The sequence below is a fragment of the Corvus cornix genome, chromosome 3 (assembly GCF_000738735.6).
Source record: "Corvus cornix cornix isolate S_Up_H32 chromosome 3, ASM73873v5, whole genome shotgun sequence".
Taxonomy (NCBI): domain Eukaryota; kingdom Metazoa; phylum Chordata; class Aves; order Passeriformes; family Corvidae; genus Corvus; species Corvus cornix.
In genome coordinates, this window is record NC_047056.1 from 139 (window position 1) to 19,595 (window position 19,457).

The 19,457-nt window shown below is 44.7% G+C and overlaps 1 protein-coding gene across 1 annotated transcript in view; it reads right to left on the reverse strand.

Annotated features, from left to right (window-relative positions):
- Positions 1 to 2,126: 2,126 nt before the first annotated feature.
- Positions 2,127 to 19,457, reverse strand: part of ACSS1 (acyl-CoA synthetase short chain family member 1) — a 29,920-nt gene continuing 12,589 nt past the window's right edge. Inside the window, exons 4-14 of the mRNA XM_039569675.1 lie at positions 18,670 to 18,845; positions 16,571 to 16,723; positions 14,789 to 14,936; positions 14,342 to 14,479; positions 13,664 to 13,756; positions 9,776 to 9,888; positions 9,263 to 9,389; positions 7,485 to 7,612; positions 5,937 to 6,000; positions 5,253 to 5,371; positions 2,127 to 3,868 (exon numbers count right to left, since the gene is read on the reverse strand). Of these exons, the coding sequence (XP_039425609.1) occupies positions 3,695 to 3,868; positions 5,253 to 5,371; positions 5,937 to 6,000; positions 7,485 to 7,612; positions 9,263 to 9,389; positions 9,776 to 9,888; positions 13,664 to 13,756; positions 14,342 to 14,479; positions 14,789 to 14,936; positions 16,571 to 16,723; positions 18,670 to 18,845 (1,433 nt within the window). The 3' untranslated portion in view covers positions 2,127 to 3,694. The remainder of the gene's footprint in view (positions 3,869 to 5,252; positions 5,372 to 5,936; positions 6,001 to 7,484; positions 7,613 to 9,262; positions 9,390 to 9,775; positions 9,889 to 13,663; positions 13,757 to 14,341; positions 14,480 to 14,788; positions 14,937 to 16,570; positions 16,724 to 18,669; positions 18,846 to 19,457) is intronic.

Here is a 19,457-nt window from a genome sequence, read left to right on the forward strand (position 1 = left end):
CACCCAGCTTTCACTCCTTTTCTACTTGTGCAAGGTGTGCAAAAAGCAACGAGCTGAACTCCCCATATCAACTAATGGTAATTAAATATTCCCACTCATCACTCTCTGTTTGCATCACACAGGAAAAAGTGTAGAGCAGTGGGATCTCAGGATTTACATGAGACATTCACCTTACTGACACCCAAATGTTCTCCAACTTTGCCCTTTTTTTGCAGTGGCAGTTTTCTGGCATTAACCCATTTCCTGTGAGCTACTGTTTAGAGGAAAGGAGCAAAGAGAAACAGCAATTTGGATCACAACTCATCCTGATCTCAAGCTCCTTTGCCTTCCTTTGAAAGTTCAAAGAACTGAGAAAGTCCCAGACTCTTGAGGGGATAGAAGGCCTGATGCCTATAATGCAAAGCCAACTCATCACACGTATTTCCTTTACTGAAAATATGAATACAAAGATCACTGAAGACACTGGTTTCGGTCAAGGACAATAAATATGTTTAAAGCATGATTACAAGTAAAACAAATCAATTAAAGGTTTAACATTAGACTGTACAAAACACACCTCTAGACAGATGGAGCTTTCCCTTTATAAAATTGGAAAAATCATGGTCTGTGTCTCCAGCGGGGGGAAAAGCATCATGACCAGGTCTTACTGGCAAAACTGAGTGGGGAAACAAAAGCATACCGGCCCTTTGCAATAAGTGGCAACAGGTAAAATTGACTTTGGATCTCTTTTAATGAAGTTACAAAGGCAGTCTGACAAACAACCCATACATCACTCATGGACACACAGGGGTTTAGAAGAATTCAACAGCTCTGCTTTTCTAAGTGAAGCAATTGCCCCCAAGTTTGTCCCGTGATCCCACTGATACCTGACTACTTCACTGATCGGTGAAGATCAGCCTGTCTTAAGAGCCTTGCAGGCCTGGGGTCCTTCAGAAACTTCCTCCTTCCTGGCATTTCAGGCACTGAGCAAACAAGTGCCAGTTCTGTGGGCTGAATTGCTCCCTGAGCCACAAGCTTGCTGCACGTGAAGTAGAAAGCACTGTCACTGCACACCAGTGCTGTTGTTGATGAAAAATGCAAAGCTCAAGCTCGTAGTGAAGAGGCAATTACTGCAGTTAGCAGAGGTAGTGGGTAGAAAAAAGAAATGGGGACCTCTGTGGACTGAAAATTTCAACTCTGGAAGGAAAATTTAAAGTTTCGATTTTAATTTAAAGCTTTCTATGAGTAGCCTGCTCAGTAAAGCACGGTATCCTTCTTTTCATAAGAAGTGCTCTTTCCAAGCCCTGCCTAGCTCTGTTTTTACCAGACCCAGGGTGCCATTACATGGGCTGGGCATGGGCTGTCAGCTGCAAGAGCCAATTGCAGAAGTGCAGTTTTACTAAGAAACTGAGGCTGCCCAGCACAAGCCATGTCCACTGCAGAACACTGTGTGGGCAGCACAGGAGTACCATGTGCTTTCTTGGAATATGCCAAGGGGGCTTCTGAACAGATGGACATCCCAAGCACCACACAGCTCAGCTGTGGAAATGAGGTTTGCATGGAAAGGACCTCAAAGACCATCTAGTTACAACCCCCCTGCCATGGGCAGGGACACCTTCCACTAGACCAGGTTGCTCAGAGCCCCATCCAGCCTGGCCTTGAACAGTTTCAGGGATGGGGCATCCACAACTTCCCGTCCACACCACAGCTGGTACAGCTGTGAATTTACTGTGCTTCTGCAGCTTCCTGGTCAGCCTGGAACTTCCTTGGCAGCCATGGTCTCTAAGGCCATGCAAGCTGAGACAACAGGGATGCAGGTGAGGGAGGGCACCCATCTCTCATTTTCCCTGAGCAGAGGAATTGGATGACAAATGTCCCAATGCACCAAAGCACATTGCTCCTCACACAGACAGTGTTTGTGATACAGTTCAGATGAATTAAACCATGGGTCTGTGACCACTGGCACAACATGCATGGAAATTTCAGGTCACTAAGACAAGGAAATTCTATGTCCATAATGTAAGAAATGCTTTCTTGACTAAAAGGAAAGTGTGTAACCTTGTTCAAAAGTAATTTTTCTTCCTCCACACTGTTATTTCAGACTGCATGGAGACAACTTGTTTACACAAGGGAGTCTACTTTTTCTGTCAAAAAAATTAACTCTTGTTTGCTTCCCACTTGAAAATTACTTAATGAAGCAGGTTGGGTTTTTTCCTATTGCAATGGCAATAAAGTAGTGTCTATCTCCTAAAATATTAACATCCTATCAACTCTATAAAACCTTCAAACCTTCTGATCTTCAACTTCCCAAAAAGTCCTCAGGTTGTCTACTTACCTTATGTAAAAATGCATTTCAGTCAGAAGGATGGAATATTTAACAAAGCATGTATTCCTTACTGTATTATTCAGTCCCTAGAGATGTTTAAAATATTTTTTTAAAAAAGCAAATGCAGCTGGTGTCCTCAGAGGAATTCTGGGACCTAAGACAACACACCTGTCTTTGAGAACACATCATACTTCAAGAAGCCTGCTTCCCATTGTGGTACCAGAATCTCTGCTGGCCAAAAAATTTACCACTCCTTTCCCAGTCCTACAGATCACCTACCCATTTCCCTCCTGCCTTTCCTGCCTCCAGTTAGGTGCACGAATTGTCTTTCCAGTACATAGTCCCACTAGAAAAAGCAGTGTTGCTCCAATTAAATTCAGAAGTAACCCTACTAGCAAATTCTTCTGTACAGCCCAAATATAAGGAGTGCTTCAACTGGAATGTGTTCATGATAAAACGAATCCAGAAATAAAACACTGACTATGTTAGTTACAATTTTGAAAGCATGGGAAATACAAAGGCTATTCTTCCCTACTATTCTGAGGTTGCTGGTCTGGAATGCTGCTATTGCTTTCCCCAAGGCATCTAAGAGGCACTTTTTTTTAGTGGACTGTGCAGTTTGTGGGTACCCACAAGGCACTTAACTCTTTGGTAAATCAGCATGGCAGCAATGCACTGAGGACCTGTCGGAAGTCCAGTCATGGGCTTTGTGGCTCCTTTTTGCAGCTGGCAAGTGCTGGTGCTGGGTTACCTAGGTGGGACAGGAAGGGTCACAGGCTCCCCATCTCTGGGAAGTCCCAGGACACACTGTGGTAGGAAAATCCATATGAGGAAAGCCAAAGGAGGTATTAGAATAATGGGTAAAGTCAAGGAAGAATTATTGGACTAGCCACATCCTTTTCATGTCCCTAGTAATGCATATGAAACACTTACTAGAATATCCAGAATTGCTGAAAAGGCACCACAGTTGCAGTGAAATACAGCTGCTTGGACTCAGACAGCCAAGCTGAAGGAAAAATGGAAGAAGTGCTTTCCAGGGCTTCTTTTAAAACAGCAAGAGGCATTGTATAAAAAACATTTCCCTGTACAATAACATTAAAATGAGGAACAGTAACATCTGCATCTTGCTTCAGCTCGTGTTAAATTTCAGCACAGCTCATGGAAACCACCAATGGCTGCTCTACAACAGCCCTGAGAGCAAGGAAAAGGAGTTCACTGACTGTGTAAGACTGCAGACTGCTCCTAGCTCTGTGCATCTCCAAGTATGTTACGGAGTGGAAAATCTTGTTCCCCTAGAAGGAAACAGTTTTTAAAAAGAGAACTATGCTGTTTGCCTGGTTATTTGAGACCTTCCACATTTCTGAAGGAGAGAAATTCCAGAGCCGCCTGTTATGAGGAACTCTTCTCCTTGTATTTCTGGTAAGCATCCAATATCTCCTTGACAACACTTGGATCATCAAGTGTGGTGACATCTCCCATGTTGCTTGATTGTTCAGTGACTACTTTCCTCAGCAGCCTTCTCATGATCTTCCCTGATCGGGTCTTAGGGAGGCGCTTTACCACCTGCAAAGAAGGGAAAGACACACCTTTCATAGAATTTGAGTCCTGCTGGAAACCACAAGGAAGTTTGTCTGGACTATCCTAAGCCTGGCACACTTTTCATCGCCACAGCTCCTTTGAGGCTCCTGGGAAACAGACCATTGAGCACACTAGATTATGTCCAAGGAAAGGAGTGTCACAAGCATCAATTCCTTGTGCTATACATTTTATTCTTATTTTAAGTGAACTTTGTTCCCCATTGCCATGTCCAGGCTGGGTGCTGCTGGACGCAAAGCTCTTTTGGGAATCAGATCCTGAATATGCTGTTAACTATTGAAATATAATTGCACATGAAAACTTAGGCATCAATGGTGACACAAATCTCAATACATTACCAGAACAGACAGAAATATATATATTCAGCTTTACAGGGCAGGAATATAAAGCAACACAATTCTGCACACCAGCTGCATGGTCTACTCAAGGGATATCTCCTGTCTGCTGATGTTTCTCTCTGCCTGGTATCTGTCAGCCTACACACCTTCCTTCATAACCAGAACAATCTTAAGTGCCTTGACTATGCCTCCTGGGAAGGACTTAGCAGCAAATTCAAAGGCTTTAGCATAAATCTGAGGCTGATGAAGAGTTCTCAGACACTGAGCAGAGACACCAACAGGTCTCACATTTTGCTACATAATCAGGCCAGTAGGCTACAAAACTCTATAGCATTAACTGACACACAAGGAAAAGGTTAGAGGACTTCTCTGCAGGACTACCCCAAAACATAGGGAAATGGAGGCATTCCCTTGCACACCTGCAAGTTCTGAAAGCTTCTCCAATCCACTGAGGATATCCTGGGCTGTTCCAAGTTGAAGGAGCTACCCTTGCCTGCTCCTGTTGTATTCTGTTACCTGGGCCTTGGTGTCCACCTTACATGCATGTGGCTAAAGCAGAGCCCCTCAAAGAAGTGTCTGGTCACTGTCTTCGAGAAGAGAGAAATGGATGCAGGCAGACCTTGGGGGACAGCTAAGGAGCAGCTTTGTGAACTACCCCCTAACATACAAAGGGATCTGCTGAAAGGAGGATGCTTGAGACAGAGCCTGGAGCTCAATACTTCCAGGGCCAGGCCTGCTGTGCAACAGAAACACAGCCAGTGCTTTGAGATCTGATGTTGATGCTAATTATCATTGCAAGCTAGCTGGGCAGTGTCACTGCCTCTCAGTGCCTCTCTCCCATGCAGACAGACCTGCACCTGTCTTCCCCCTGCCTGGATCCCTCCAGCCAGTTCTGTTTCCCTGCCTCTTTATCCTGCCAGAGGAGGACAACAGCAGCACTGCAGGTAGGACAGTGAGGGTTGCTTGATGTGACCATTTCCTGTTGCTGGTACCAGTTTCAGTCTCCCACTTACCAGAATGTGGTCAGGCACAGCATACTTTGCTATCTTGGAAGCCACTATGGTTTTGAGCTCTTCTTTGATATGGTCTACATGAGCTGTCTGCTCCTTTAGCACTATGAAAGCAAAGGCACCTGGAAGACAAATGAGCAGAAGCCACAAACCTCATATTAGATACTGTCTGGAAAGACCAAGGACGCTCATTCGAATGCCAGGGAAGGTTTCAAATAACTCCTATGCACCATCTAGGGACTGACAAGAAAATCATTGATCCTTTTTACAAAAGTGAGTCAAACTCCAGCCCTCAAATGATGGCCCAGCCTTTTCTCAGTATCTGTGACTTCTGTCAGTGACAATGACAAGAGAACATAAATTACCAAAGTGTTACTGGGATCAAAAGTTGGCCAGTGCAAATCAGCTATTCCCATTTTGTTCAAGGGACACTTCTAAGCACAATCCTGTAAAAGGAAGCTCTACCATATACATAAACACTGTGTATAAAAACAGTTTAGGGAGTAATACCCAGGCTAGGAAGATGTAGCTATTTTCATATCTGTCTTTGTCTCTTGGGGCTGCAGTGCCAGTCAGCCTAAGAATAACTGCCCTCCCAATCCCTCAGCATCTCCTAACATGCAGCCTGGGTTAGAATTTAAGGGAAGTATATGCAGATGTCATGTCAGGACACTGCTTTTCACATACCTTCTCCTTTGATTTTATGTGGATACCCAACCACAGCCGTCTCGGGGACCTCAGGGTGATCAGCCTTCACAAAAAGTCAAACAAAAATACACAAATCATAACTGCTTCAAGCCCTACAGAGTTTGTGGCAGTTGCTCTACAAACAAAACACCTTGCCATATCTTGCTTTCCGCTTGCCAGATCCTGCTGAAAGCACAACAGGAAAACTGGATGCCAACTTCCTACTGCAGGGTCAGCTGGTGGCCATGGCCATGGCCACATCTCAGGGACTAGCCCTGTACTGGCCCTGCTTTTATACACACAAGTAAGTACCCCTACATCCACTGCTAAGCCCACTGCACACCAAGCTGAATTTGCAACAGCTGGAAACCCTCTTTCTCTTTCTTTGTGCATGACTGTGGATCCAAGTGGTGACTGGCCACTGCCAAATCACAAGGAAAAGCAGTCTTGCAGTGCTCAGTGCTACAGAGAACTGTGGCCAGCAGAGGTAGAAAGTGAAGCAGCCAACATCACAGTCCACACTGGCCCGGTGTTTATAGGTGCCCAAAGCACATCAGAAGGCAGAAAGAATCAGATTTCTTCATTCCCTGACCCAAACGCACTTTTGTTATTACGCTACACAACAATGATTACTTCTGTTGCACTGCAAAGTTTAATTTAACATTCTTCTGCAGTAAGATGACAGTTTGGGCGCACGGACCAGAAGAAACAACATACCTGCATCCCACACCAAAGAATGGATTATGTTATCTTAAATTAGATTAAAATATGAAAGTAAACATCACAGAGCAATCTAGGCACATAATATATTTGCATTTCCACATGCATACACATACACAGATTGTGAGAGGAACTGGATCCTATAGCTATGATCAGAAACCTGCACAGACAAAAGAATTACTCACAGAGGACAAAGTAGGATCCTGTGTTCCATGTGAACACAGCTCAGGTTCATCAGATGTTGCATTTAAGTGCCATTTGCAGGCAAGGCATATAATACAGAGATAAATATACAGGTCAAGCTTTAAATATAAACACTCTGAGGACCTTTTGTTTTCAATTCCCTGAGATACTATTTTCTCTCAAAATGACAGGCTAGCTTTGCAGCTGATATAAATTAAGGTTGCTTTATGTTAAACACTGCCAAATTCTCAGGCATACTCAGCTTGTGCAGATGAGCAAGAACCACAGGTTTAGGAAGGAGAGGTCAGGTTTTAGCAAAAGAGAAGGAAGAAATAGGAGAGACACTTATGGAGGGTCCACCAGCATCCAGAACGACAACTGCAACAGCACAACATCACTGAGAGGAAACACAGCTCTGACAGCTCAATTGCAGGGAGTGTCCACAGTGTGGCTCCTCTCACTTGCTCATTTTCTGTCTCCTCCACAAGGGAGCTGTTTCCTCTTGCTCCTCTGCTATTCATTGTGCACCAAGCTGTGTCTATGCAGGGGCAAGGGTTTGAAGGCAAAAGACAAAGCTGCTTTGAAAGGGTCACCCTACCCCACAGATATGCCCTGTCAAGGGACCTCTACCTGCTTGGAACTTACCATTGCATCTTCTATTTCTGCTGTCCCCAGCCTGTGTCCACTTATGTTAATGATATCATCCATGCGCCCTGTTATCTGGTAATAGCCTTTCTGGCTCCTGTAAGCACCATCCCCTGTGAAGTAGTAACCTGCAGCAAAGACACAGGGCTGATCAGCAGCAGCAAGTGTACCAGTTTTGGGCTCTGGTGCAGGACAGACCATGCCACAGGATGGCAAGCAGGGCAGGGTGGATCGGGCAGCTTGGAGGCCTTCACAAGCTCACAGCTGTGTGACCTGCCTCACGCCATTTCCTCACACCTTTCACTTGCCTCTGCCATCCCTGACCCTCCTCTGCTCTACCTGGGCTGTGCTGGCTCCTAATAAGCCCCTGAATAGCACCAAGGCAGTGGAGCTCAGATCTCTGCCAAGACGGACAAATCACTGTAGGCAATCAGCAGCAACCAGTGGCTAACGTTCCTACAGTAAAACCAAGCCCAGCAACACAACCCAGCGATGCTCAGTTGGATTTACAGAACCAAGAGGGGCTTTCTGATCTCCCTAGGCTTCTCATGCCTACATCTGCACAGCAGCTGTGTGCTCAGGCCTCTTGGTGCACACAGCACTAAGATAAAACCACTTCAAATGCCATTTGCCACAGGCTACTGGTCAAGCTCAGAACTGCTGCTGGCTACACCTCAGCACACATGGAAAACTACAACTGTTCAGCTGAAAAGGAGCAGTTCTATTACACTTTGTATATGGGAACACTGCCAATTTTTTTAATCACTTACACTAGGATGGATGAAAAGCTATTTTCCCTCCCAGCTAACAAAGATTTAGATATCAGATAACAGTAACTCTCTAGTGTATGAGTGTGGGAGAAAAACTGCTATCAGATTAGCTAAAAAATCCCCAAACCACCCCATGATAAGCATGGAGTGTCTAAAATCTGATGGAAACTGAAAAAGACCCAGGGTTTCCTAGAAACTCCAGTGTCACTGAAGACGCATCCAGTAACACAGATCGTGTTGGCTCTTCACCAAGGCCATGTCTGCATCTGAATTGTTCCAGTGGCACATCTGAGAAGCAGCAGGCAGCTACTGCTGTGAAATCTGAAGGTGGTTCTTGCCAGGACCCATTATTGCCCTATTCATGGACTTTCAGTCATGTTTTCTGCCTTTCCAGATCAATTAAACAACTATCAACTAAATATCAACAAGACATCAGATGTAAATGTAGTGAGTAATAAGGGACTATGAGGTCATTCAATTTCTAGTACCAGTTTCTCATTCTTATTATCCAGCCCATTTTGTACAGTTTTCAGGATTGCCTAATTCTTGCCTACCCCTGTAGCTTTCAAATCCCTTTCAGTTGCTCTCCTGAGTGAAGACAGTTGTCATGTCCAATGTCCTACAAAAAATGTTTCCCTGCCACTTCTAGTTACTTACCAGACACAACTTGACCACATTTTAAAAAGGAAGGTTGTAACACAGGGTTGAGATTCAGTGATGCAGGAGGTATTTCCCATTCTTTCCTATCCTTTTTCCAACTGAGACACAAAGCTCCAAAGAAAAGGTATTTGGACTTTAAAGCTTAGGCATTAAAGTTTTCTAGAAAATACATCATTTTTGACAGCTAGAAAGGTCAACACTACCTAAAACCATCAGGGCATGCTTGCAACATGTGACACACCCCCCAAACCACAATCTGGATGGTCCAGAAATATCAGAAAGTAATGCTGAAAATATTCAGTATGCTTACACCACAGTGAAACTGTCTTCCCTTTGCACTTTTCTTACCTGGGTAGGCTTTGAAATAGGCATCAATAAAGCGCTGGTGATCTCCATAGATCGTCCTTGCCATGCCAGGCCATGGCTGGGCAATGCAGAGCGCACCAGACACATCATTGCCCTCTATAACCTCTCCCTGCAGGTTCAAGCACAGGAAGGATGAATAGGTGAACGAAAGACAAATAGTGAAGAGCTTCTGTGTCATTGGTCTGGCAAGAGTCACCCTGTTGCTCACTACAGACTGCCAGTGGAGAGTCACAAGTGGAGAAAATAAATGTAAACAACTCTTCTAGACACTTGCAGTGCCGTGTTGGCAGTCTGTATGGATAACTGAGATAGGTGCTCGCTCTCTCTCTTTCTCTCTCTCTATATATATGTATATCTAAATTGCTCATCTATTCTACCATTTTAATGGAGAAACAAGCATCCTTCTGGATCCTGTTCCTTTGCTGTCCAAAAGATCATTGAAGCAGAAACACACGCCAGCTTCTCATTTGGGCACCCAGCACAGCTCCAACTCACATTCTCATCCATCAGCACAGGCACAATCCCAAAGAAAGGTCTCATAGCCATAGCTGGAATTATCTCAGCTTTCTCCTCTGAGGGCCGTGGGGCAATGCAGATGCCACCAGTTTCTGGAAGAAAAATGAAAACCAAAACATAGGTAGTCCATCCAGTGCTGGATGAAAGCAAATTCCAGCTGTTCTTAGGTCAAGAAGAAAACAGTGAAGCCACCTTGCAAGAAAGAGCCCCTGGGAAAGGCTTCTGCAGGACCAAGAAGCACAGACATCTGAAAGCAGCACAGGCCTGGCATGGGCAGTACTCAGCAGCCCCATTTCCTACCACAGAAGTGCTTTTACAGGGAAAGCATAAGCATGTCAGGGGATTTATCTCCCACTAGTGTTTCTATAGCTGTCTAAGGTTAGCAGGAAAAGTACTTCAGGAGTCTGAATTACTGTTATTACAGAGTATGAGATTAACCCACCCCTTACAGGCAGGTTGAGCTTATCTTCTAGTCAAAATTGAACCTTTTAATCATCCTTTTTCATTCCTGCTGGGATGAACATTCAATCAGACTCTGACCTTAATGAGGTCTTTTGTATTCTAAATCTAATTCAGAAATACAAGAGAGAAACAAAAACAAAGGAGAATAAGGCCTTTAAAAATACAGCTCTATAAATAAAGATATGTTCTGCCACATGAAGAGTGCATTCCTCTACTGGCTTTACTCAGGTTGTGAAAACTGAAACCAGGGGTTGGAAAGGCTGAATTTGACCCTGAATTTACATCCAGCTACAAAGAAGGGTCTTTAATGGACTCTAAGCTTTAGATCTGCAGCAAATGGTTTCACATGTGGCTTACACATAGAAATATTTCCCATTTCATTGATGGGCGTGCATTCACTTCATGTTTCTGTTAATTTTGAAAAGGGGAGCTTGAATTTCTTCAGGAAAAAGCACCCCAGACACCTGCTGTTCTCTATTTGCACAGACAAAATCTGCATCAGAACAGGGACTGTGATTAAACTGAAGGTTGCTCTTCCTAAGCTAGTACTCATCCTGAATACAGCACTGAGAGCTGTGTTTCAACATGGTGTTTGCCACATCCTACACATCCTGAAGCCAGCTGCACGCAAAGTCTCACTCCTGAGGGAGCTGCATGGTAGCAAAGGTGCCTTAAAAATTATTTGCATGGTGAACACCTATTATAAATTGGTTTAGAAGTACAAATTTTAGCCACTGACAGATGATATCAAGCAAAAACATCTAGGCTCTACCCTGCCCTTATGAAGCCTTTCTCTTCAGAGGCAGAGCTGGCAGAGAAAGGTGTGCTTCCACATTACCTGCGCCCACGCTGTCAACACAGCGCAAACCCACCAAGACCTCAGGCAAGGACAGCAAAGTCTGAGCAGGGGATGGGTGCTTTGAACCAGGCTCCCCTCTGCCATGCAGAGATCCCATCTGGCAGCAGAGTAGAGCAAGTGCTCTCTGCCACCACAGACTGATTGGAGTGCCTGTTTTGGGGGGAATCTGTTTCAGAAGCACCAGGCCAGTCTAAATTGATGTGAGATGATGCAAACAACAAAAGCTTCCAGGGTCTGTTCAGAGATGTCTTTCAAAACCAGCTTCTGTTCATGGCTGAATCAGTGACAAAAGTGAAAATACCTAGTGTCTTTTCTGCATCATGAAGAACTACACCTAAAACTCAAACACAGCTTTGGTTCTGTTACTGTCAATCACAATCTGGTGTCTCAACAGCAAGAGCCATAGGAATTTTTCATCTGCACACACCACACTATTTCAATTGTTTCTCATAATTGCTCTCTCACTCATTTGCCTCATCCAAAAACTTTAAAGTAGATTCTTAAATCACCATTAGCTGATGCCTGCCAGGCTTTATTAGCTGGCAACAGGTTGCTGCTCCAGAGAGCAGTGTCCCGTGGAGGACACGGCACACAGCAGCACAATTAACCAGCTATACTGAAATTGCATAGGAAAGGTGACACTGCAGGACCACAGCCAGCATCCATCACATTGTTCCTGTGATCTCTTCCCACACTCCTTTTACGTTCAAATGGCATATATAATCTTTCCAAGATTAACTTGGCTTCCTCTTTATTAAAGCATCAACTGTGGAAAAAGATTGATTCCACTTTCTACTAAAATCAATGTCATTAATATTTATCATTATATTATGCTTCCAGGAGCTGGTGACTGTTTACCTGTAAAGCTATGCCTGGTTCAAGGTAAAACCAAGCACTCTGCTCTAGCAGACTGTACAGGGAATGTTTTTTTACCTCTTACCTGACAGTTGTTGCTCCAAAATCCCAGGAGAAATACAATTTAATACAACATCTAACCCTGTACTTTGGTGGAAATAGACAACACAGCACAAACACTACATGCACCAGTTAACAAACCAACCAAAAAATGTTAGGGCAAAACTGGATTCTTCTCAATTATGTCAATGTGCGGCAATCAACTGTTTCTCCATGGTGTTTTCTTTCAGAGCGGAGAGGAGGAAAGCATGATGAGGAAAGACCTAGCCAGCCAGCTTTCCTTCTGCTCAGCATGTAGGAACCCAGAAGATTTAAGAGATCAGTAGCTGAAGTAGATAGCAGCTAACATTGCTGCTCTGAATTCTGAGGTGGTTTTATTTCAAATCTGAAAATGAAAAAAAGAGCCTGCAAGCCTGGTCTGGATTAAATGGAACTTGGTTGTGTGCCAGAAGAAAATTCATCACACTGAGATAGAGAGCCTGCTAGCAGGAATGAGGAAGAAATCAGGAGCAGCTTGACTGGAAAGGGAATGAATATTCTGCTCAATGGCAGTTTAAGACTATTTTTCAGCAGAGGCAGAATGCCAGCAGCTGCGCTCCTGTCTCCATGGCAAACTGGATCTCACGACTTCAGAAGGACATATTGCAAGGCACCTTTAGCAACTCCTGGGTGTTGGTGCTCAGAAAAGAGAAGACTGGGTGCTGAGGAAGGAGCCAGGAAGGAGCTGCAGGACTCCTTCGAGCAGAGGGCCCCACCAGGCAGCACAACCCCAGTCTGGGTACAGCATGTGGCCTCTCTCTGTTGCTGGCTAGGGAGGCCAGGAGGTAGAGGCCAGCTCTGCTCCAGCTGGACTGGGATCTGAGACAGCCAGTCACTGTGTCCAGCAGCTTGTACACGGCAAACAAGCCTTAACTAATGCACACAGATGGGCCAAGCATGTTGCCAATACACAAGTGCATCCTTTTTGAGGCATCAAAGGTCCAGGGCCAAAGCAACTACGGAATATCAATTCAATCATGGGAGAAGGTGCTCCCCAGCAGCCCTGCTGGGTGACAGCCACTGTCCTCCAGCCACCTGATGGGCAGCCAGCAAGTCTCTCTCACTCTGTCCTTTCCAATCTTCCAGAGCAGTTGCACAAGGTCCCTTTGACTACACAGCTTAGTTTTCCATCCTCCTCTGACCATTCCCAGGAAGGAAGACAAAGCACACCTAAGTACAGATTGTGGCTATGTGGTGCTTTCAGTGCTTTTGCATGACAAGACAATGACAAGGTCAGTACAGCTGGATAAACTGAAAATGAGTTTTGCAATTCAAGCTTACTATTGCCAGCTTTGCCCAGAAATTCAATCCCTGCCTCATATTTCTAGCAGCAACTGGCATTTACCAGCACTCAAAATATCAAAGAACATTTAGAGGAAAACAAAAAACCCAACATTGCCATTGCTTTTACACGTTGTTACATTGCTGTTATGTGCAGAAACTCCCCAGTGACTTTTCAAAGCTGGTCCAAATGCCAGGAGGGTTTTTTTGACAGACTTGTTAGATCAAACTGAAATGTGCTAATCCCTCTCTCCCTACCAGCAACCTGTTAATGACCAGGGTCCCCCATGCCCCCCAAAGCTGCCTCTTACCTGTCTGCCACCATGTGTCCACAAGGGTACAGCGCCCTTCTCCCACCACCTGATAGAACCACTGCCAAGCTTCCTTGTTGATGGGCTCTCCCACTAGACCAAAACAAGAAAGAAAACAACCTGAGACCCAAGAGACTGCGGGCAGTTCATTCTCCCTCTTGGTGTACAACAAGCTGAACGCATGATCTCCAGGCAGAATGCTTCCAGCACTTTTGCTGTGATGCACAAAGGACTGCGATGCACTCATGTAACTGAGGACTGACTTTTTCCAGAAGGACCAAAAGGCAAGCAATGAATATCACTGAAAGTAACTAATCAATGCAGGTCATGTACTAAGAACCTCCAGAACAGAAAATAATGCAGGAAAATGCTGCTTGGGTCACCTATGCCAGTAAAATTCAAAGTGATGCCCTTTACCATTAGATAAATCTTTTTAGCCAAGAATGTGGTCCTGCAAAATAAGCTAGGAAACAGGCAATCACACAAAAGTTCAATGGACCCAAAACGTCATTTTGTTGCTTCTTCCGCTGAGAAAATATTTGAATAGCCAGACACAGAGCCCTCTTTATCATCTTATTTCTAACCACATCCCATGTGGTCAGCTGAGCTCCTCGGGCATCTTCATTTCACCAGCTAGAACCCCTTGTCTTTTTCAGATGAAGATTTCATGCCCCTTACCTGAACCCAAAACCTTCAAGGAAGATCTGTCATATTTCTTCACCCACTCTTCTCCATAATTCAGCAGCAGGCGTATCGCTGTAGGTGCTCCATAAAACTGATTAATTTTCAACCTTTGCACCACTTCCCAGTAACGACCTGCAAAATCACACTTTTAAAAAGCTGGAAGGCTTTTTACCCTTCCAGCACGGACATACCGCTGCAAACACTCAGCTGAAAGGTTAACAGCCAAAGCTGGAGCTGCTGCTACTGTGAGTACAGAGGAAAAGAAATGACAGCTTTTTTTTCCCTACCCCGGATTCACAGATGTTCCTGAGTGTTGTATACACATGTTCCAAAGCAATGGAGCTTACCTCTCCTGAGCAGACAGGTCATACTGTACAGGTTTCTGAACCTCTTCTGCCACATTGCCATGTCTAGCCAAACCTTTTCCCACCACCTCCTCACCTGGGTCAGGGTACACTGGAGTGCTTTCAAACAGGACAGAGGTGGCTCCATTGCAGAGTGGTCCATACACAACATAGCTATGTCCTGTGATCCAGCCAATGTCGGCCACACAGCCAAAAACATCGCCTTGCTGGTAGTCAAACACATACTGCAAAGATAAACGTAAGGCCAGCTGATTTCCTGTTGGCAGGTGCTCAAAGGAAAGGTGCTGGACTGGGCATCCAGATGGGAGCAGGAGAGCACATGAGGCAAGTGGAGCCAGGCGTGTGGGACACGGCCACATGAAGACCAGCCCAAAGTGAGGAAGCGAGTCAGAGGGACCAGCACCAGGGCCCCCAGGCTCCCAGCACATTTGCAAACATACAGGAAGCACAGCTGTACCAGCAGCTGCTCAGCTGGAGCAACAAAGCTACAACCAAAGCTCAGAGCCTTAGATACCTATGGTTTCCTACTCCAGGTGGTTCACATGGGAGAGCTGATTCTGAGTCACAGGGAAACTGCAGACTACAGAGTCTCAGACCCTTCACCAATATCAACAGATTTCCATGAGAGATCTGGAGGAACTGATGGGTGCCCATAAAACATTTTCTGAGAAATATTCTTAGCTGATCAGCTTCTCTATACAAGTGCATTGCTTTCCAGAGGCTACCCTCTCCTTGCTCATCAAATTCAAGATAAAGATCTTGGAGATCTCATTATCTTGTCTTGGATATGGAAATCTAACTCCTCTACCATACGGTGAAGATGTCCTGACTCATAAGGAGTCAAGTGTATGGATCAGAACTAAAAAAAAACCCCATGAGTGTGTGACAAGGGTGTCCCAGGTGAATGTGCAAAGACCACAGAGATCACACAGGTCAGCTAATCCCTCCACCTAGAAAAGACAATTCCCACCTTACTTTTCCAAGTGCCTTTCCCTCTCATGCACTCTGCATGTGGAGAAAATGCACCAGGGTGCAGATCTACCTTCTGGACTAAAAAAGAGATGCCTTGGAGTTTACGCTGTCACTTAGAAAAGCTGACGTAACAAATGCTCTTCATACAGAGAAGTCTGACACTTAAACATTCAAATCTTGTAAAAATTCAACCATGTCAGCCTAAAGAAAGAAAACCTTCACATGAATTGTGTGTGATTACAAACAGGGTGATACCACTAAAGCCAGGTGGAAATCTTTCACCGCAGTCCTCTCCTCTTTTCACTGTTACCTTTTAATATCCAGAGCTCAGACCAGAAGCTTCAAGAAGCAGTGCCTTGACTCTTTCCATTTTCAAGAGAAAGGAGGTTAAAAGATTTTCTCTTGATCACCCAGAAAAGCAGAACAGCGGTGCAACCATAAGGAAATACAATTCTTTTTCTTCGCACAAAAAGTACTATGCAAAGAGGCTGTTTTAAGAGTCCAGATCCTCTCTGAAATAAAAAAGTCCAGCATCCCAACGCAAAATACTACAATAATATCCACATTACCAATGCCAGTAAGATACTTACCAGAATCTCCTCAGCTGCAAATTCTGGGCAGCCAGCATTGGCACATTTTAAATGCAAGAGCAGCACTGCCATTTCCTTGCTTTCATAACTCTAGGTTCAGGTTTGCATAGTATCATATTCCTCAGAACAAATCCTGAAGATTAATTACATAGTTCAGGCATTTTCCAGCTTGTTTACAACCAATAAGCCAACTGGGCAGCAAGCAGAGAATACAGCACTTTTCCCTGATCCAGGTCTCTCTTGTTAGCACTGCTGGAAGGTAAGTGAACCTTTCCCAGAGGAGGCAGCTGAGTTACCTTGTGTGTGAGAGCAGCGTACAGCAGGTATCCAGCCTGGGTGTGAACAATTCCTTTGGGTTTCCCAGTGCTGCCAGATGTATACAGCATGAAGAGCATGTCTTCACTGTCCATGCTCTCTGGAGCGCAGACGGAATCTGCCTTGGTCATCTCCTAAGAAAGAAAAGGTGGCAATGACAGAAAGACTTTGGCTATACGGAGCCAACCATCACACTCTGTAGGCATGGCAACAGTGTCCAGAGACAAGAGCCACCATTGCTGTCACCCTTCATAAATGTCCATGGATTTATCATAGCTTATATGGGCTCACCTAGTGAAAAGGTTCCTGTGGGTGCATAGCATCTAACCTTTCCACCAGTACCTCTGCTGGGCAGAGAAGTCAAGGAGAACAGGCCAGATAAAATAACATTTCAGGAAAAAAAAATGGTAAGTCATAGCTGTTTACATTTGAAGCCTTTGCAAGGTGCTGGTGGAAATCCAAAATGTGACTGCAAACACTTTACAGCAGCAGCAAGGCTGACTGGGTACTGCTTAGTACCTTCCTTTTCCTCTAAAATCTGTAGTGCTACAGTTAAACTGTGTGTTCATCTCCCTTCCCTGGCCCCAGCAATGGATGACTGTCCTGTCCATGTGATCCTCAAATTCTAATTTCTTCTACCGAGGAGAAGCAGAGTGCTTTATTCTCCTGCCTCTGTCACTCTCTTCATACTCCCTTGTTTGGCCAGCTGGGTGAGATCCTCTCCTCACCCCTACAGTCAGAACCACAGGAGTGAAGGATGCAATGTCCTGCTTGGTCAGAGCTTCTCTCGAGCTCTGTAGTGTCTTGATGAATAATGATTTCTTGCAAGAGTTATTAGGCGGCTCCTTGGAGGAGTTTCTTGGTACTGCCTTTTTATGAGTATACACTGTAAACGCACTGTATTTACAAGTGAACACTACCATCAGTAGGTCCAGTTGTTTAAAAGTGTCTGACAAACAAAGCTTAATAAAATACAAAGAGTTCACAAAGTCTGGTGTAATTCTTAGCCACTGAGTTACTGTACTGCTGCTCATCTCAGGTATTTCTCATGACATTCCAGCACTGCCAATTCAGGCTGACTTGCCAGTTTTTGAAACAAAGATGGAATCCTCATATGCTCCATTACAACATGAGCTTAAATTTTGCAATAAGCCATTGCACAGGAGCTGGAAAGTACAGCTGCTGTAAAGAACAGTAAGGATCTTTAACAATATTAACTAGTTAATTCTTGTTTTGTTTCAGACCCTACAACTGACAGTGGGATGAGCTCAGCTCTTGGATCACTAAAGCACGTCAAGCTGTTTGCAGACTAAGCAAAATAATCACAACATCCTCTGTGGAGTAAGGAGTAAGACAATTTCTGAATAAAACCTGTCTTCTCTGTTTAACTAACACTAGTACTTCTTTCTATCTCATGTGACCAGCACAGAGGCTCTTGAGCAATCATCTTGCCAGCAATTAGCTTTTTCCAGGCATTATTAGCATGAGTAGTTCCTGTTTACTACTGCCAGCAAACTGATAAAACTACTTCTGCATTAGCCTGGAGTCCCACGTGTGCCAGCTAAACACATAAAAACAATGGCTGTTTTCTTCCCCAGGAAGCACAGGCTCTAAATAGTCCCAAGCCATCACTGTTCTCCCACCATGGGGCAACCACAACGCTGTTCACAGGCTGGATGAAGCCTCTCTAGGAACTTCATCATTTCTGCACTGCCTTTCAACAGTGTCCAGTCTGAGTGCACATGCAATCCATAACACAGCGTCAGAACACGGTAAAATAACAACGGCCACAATGGTCTCAGTGACCTCTGGGTCTCAGGAAACACTTCCTAAATCTCAGCACTGTTTGCAGGACTACTGAAATGGAGCAGCATAGCCCTGCCCATATTGAGATAAACCAGACATAGACTCAGCTGCTCTGAGTCACAATCCTAGCAGACTGTAAATACAGGCAGTCCATTTGAAGATGAAGATCCAGATGCTGTAAGGAGCAGAACTCAGGCCCCAAAGGCACATATGGAGAGAAAGATTATCCTAGCCAACATGCAGACCTAAAAGCAGTTATCCAACAACAACATACCTCTTCAAGGGGAATATCACGGTCACCCATCTGGACTTTGTTATCTGTCCTCTGAGCCACAAACACATGTTTGATGCTTGGACAGTTCTTCACAGCTTCATCCACAGTTGTCTTCAGCTCTATGATTCGGCCTCCCCTGACTCCCTGGTTGTATGTGATAACTGCTTTGCATCCAGCTAAAAAGAGAAAGAATTAGCAGACATGCCAGCCTGTCTTCCAGGCCAGTAAGCACACCCAACTTTCATTACTTTGGGGGTGGTATATAGGACAACACGTGTGACAAATACTCAGAACTGCTGTCAATCAAAACCAGTCAGTGTCCCTGATGAAAATACTTTAAAACCCACAGAGACACACAGAGATTAAGGGTAGCTGGGACCTCCATAAGTTGTTTATCTCCCCCACCTCAAGGCAGGGTCCACTTCAGCTAAACCACTTCTGACAGCTGATTATCCCTTCAACCTTCCTGAAACACTCCAATTGCATCTACTCTACTCTTTCCCCAGCAGTCCACTCCAATGTCTATCACAAACATGAGGAAGTCTTTCCCAACATCCAGCCTATGTGTCACTCACTGCAATGAAATCATCCGTCCCTGCCTTGCAAAGCTGACATGGAGAACAGCTTCTTCCTAGTTCCCTGTGTGAGGGATAACTGAACCGTGTACTTGCTCTCTGCAGATTAATTCCACTAAAAAGAAGAAAAAAGCATGAAAATTTCTGTAAGACTTACTCCCTCAAACTAGCCACAAAGAAACTGATGTGACTGCTAGGACATGAGCCACTGGC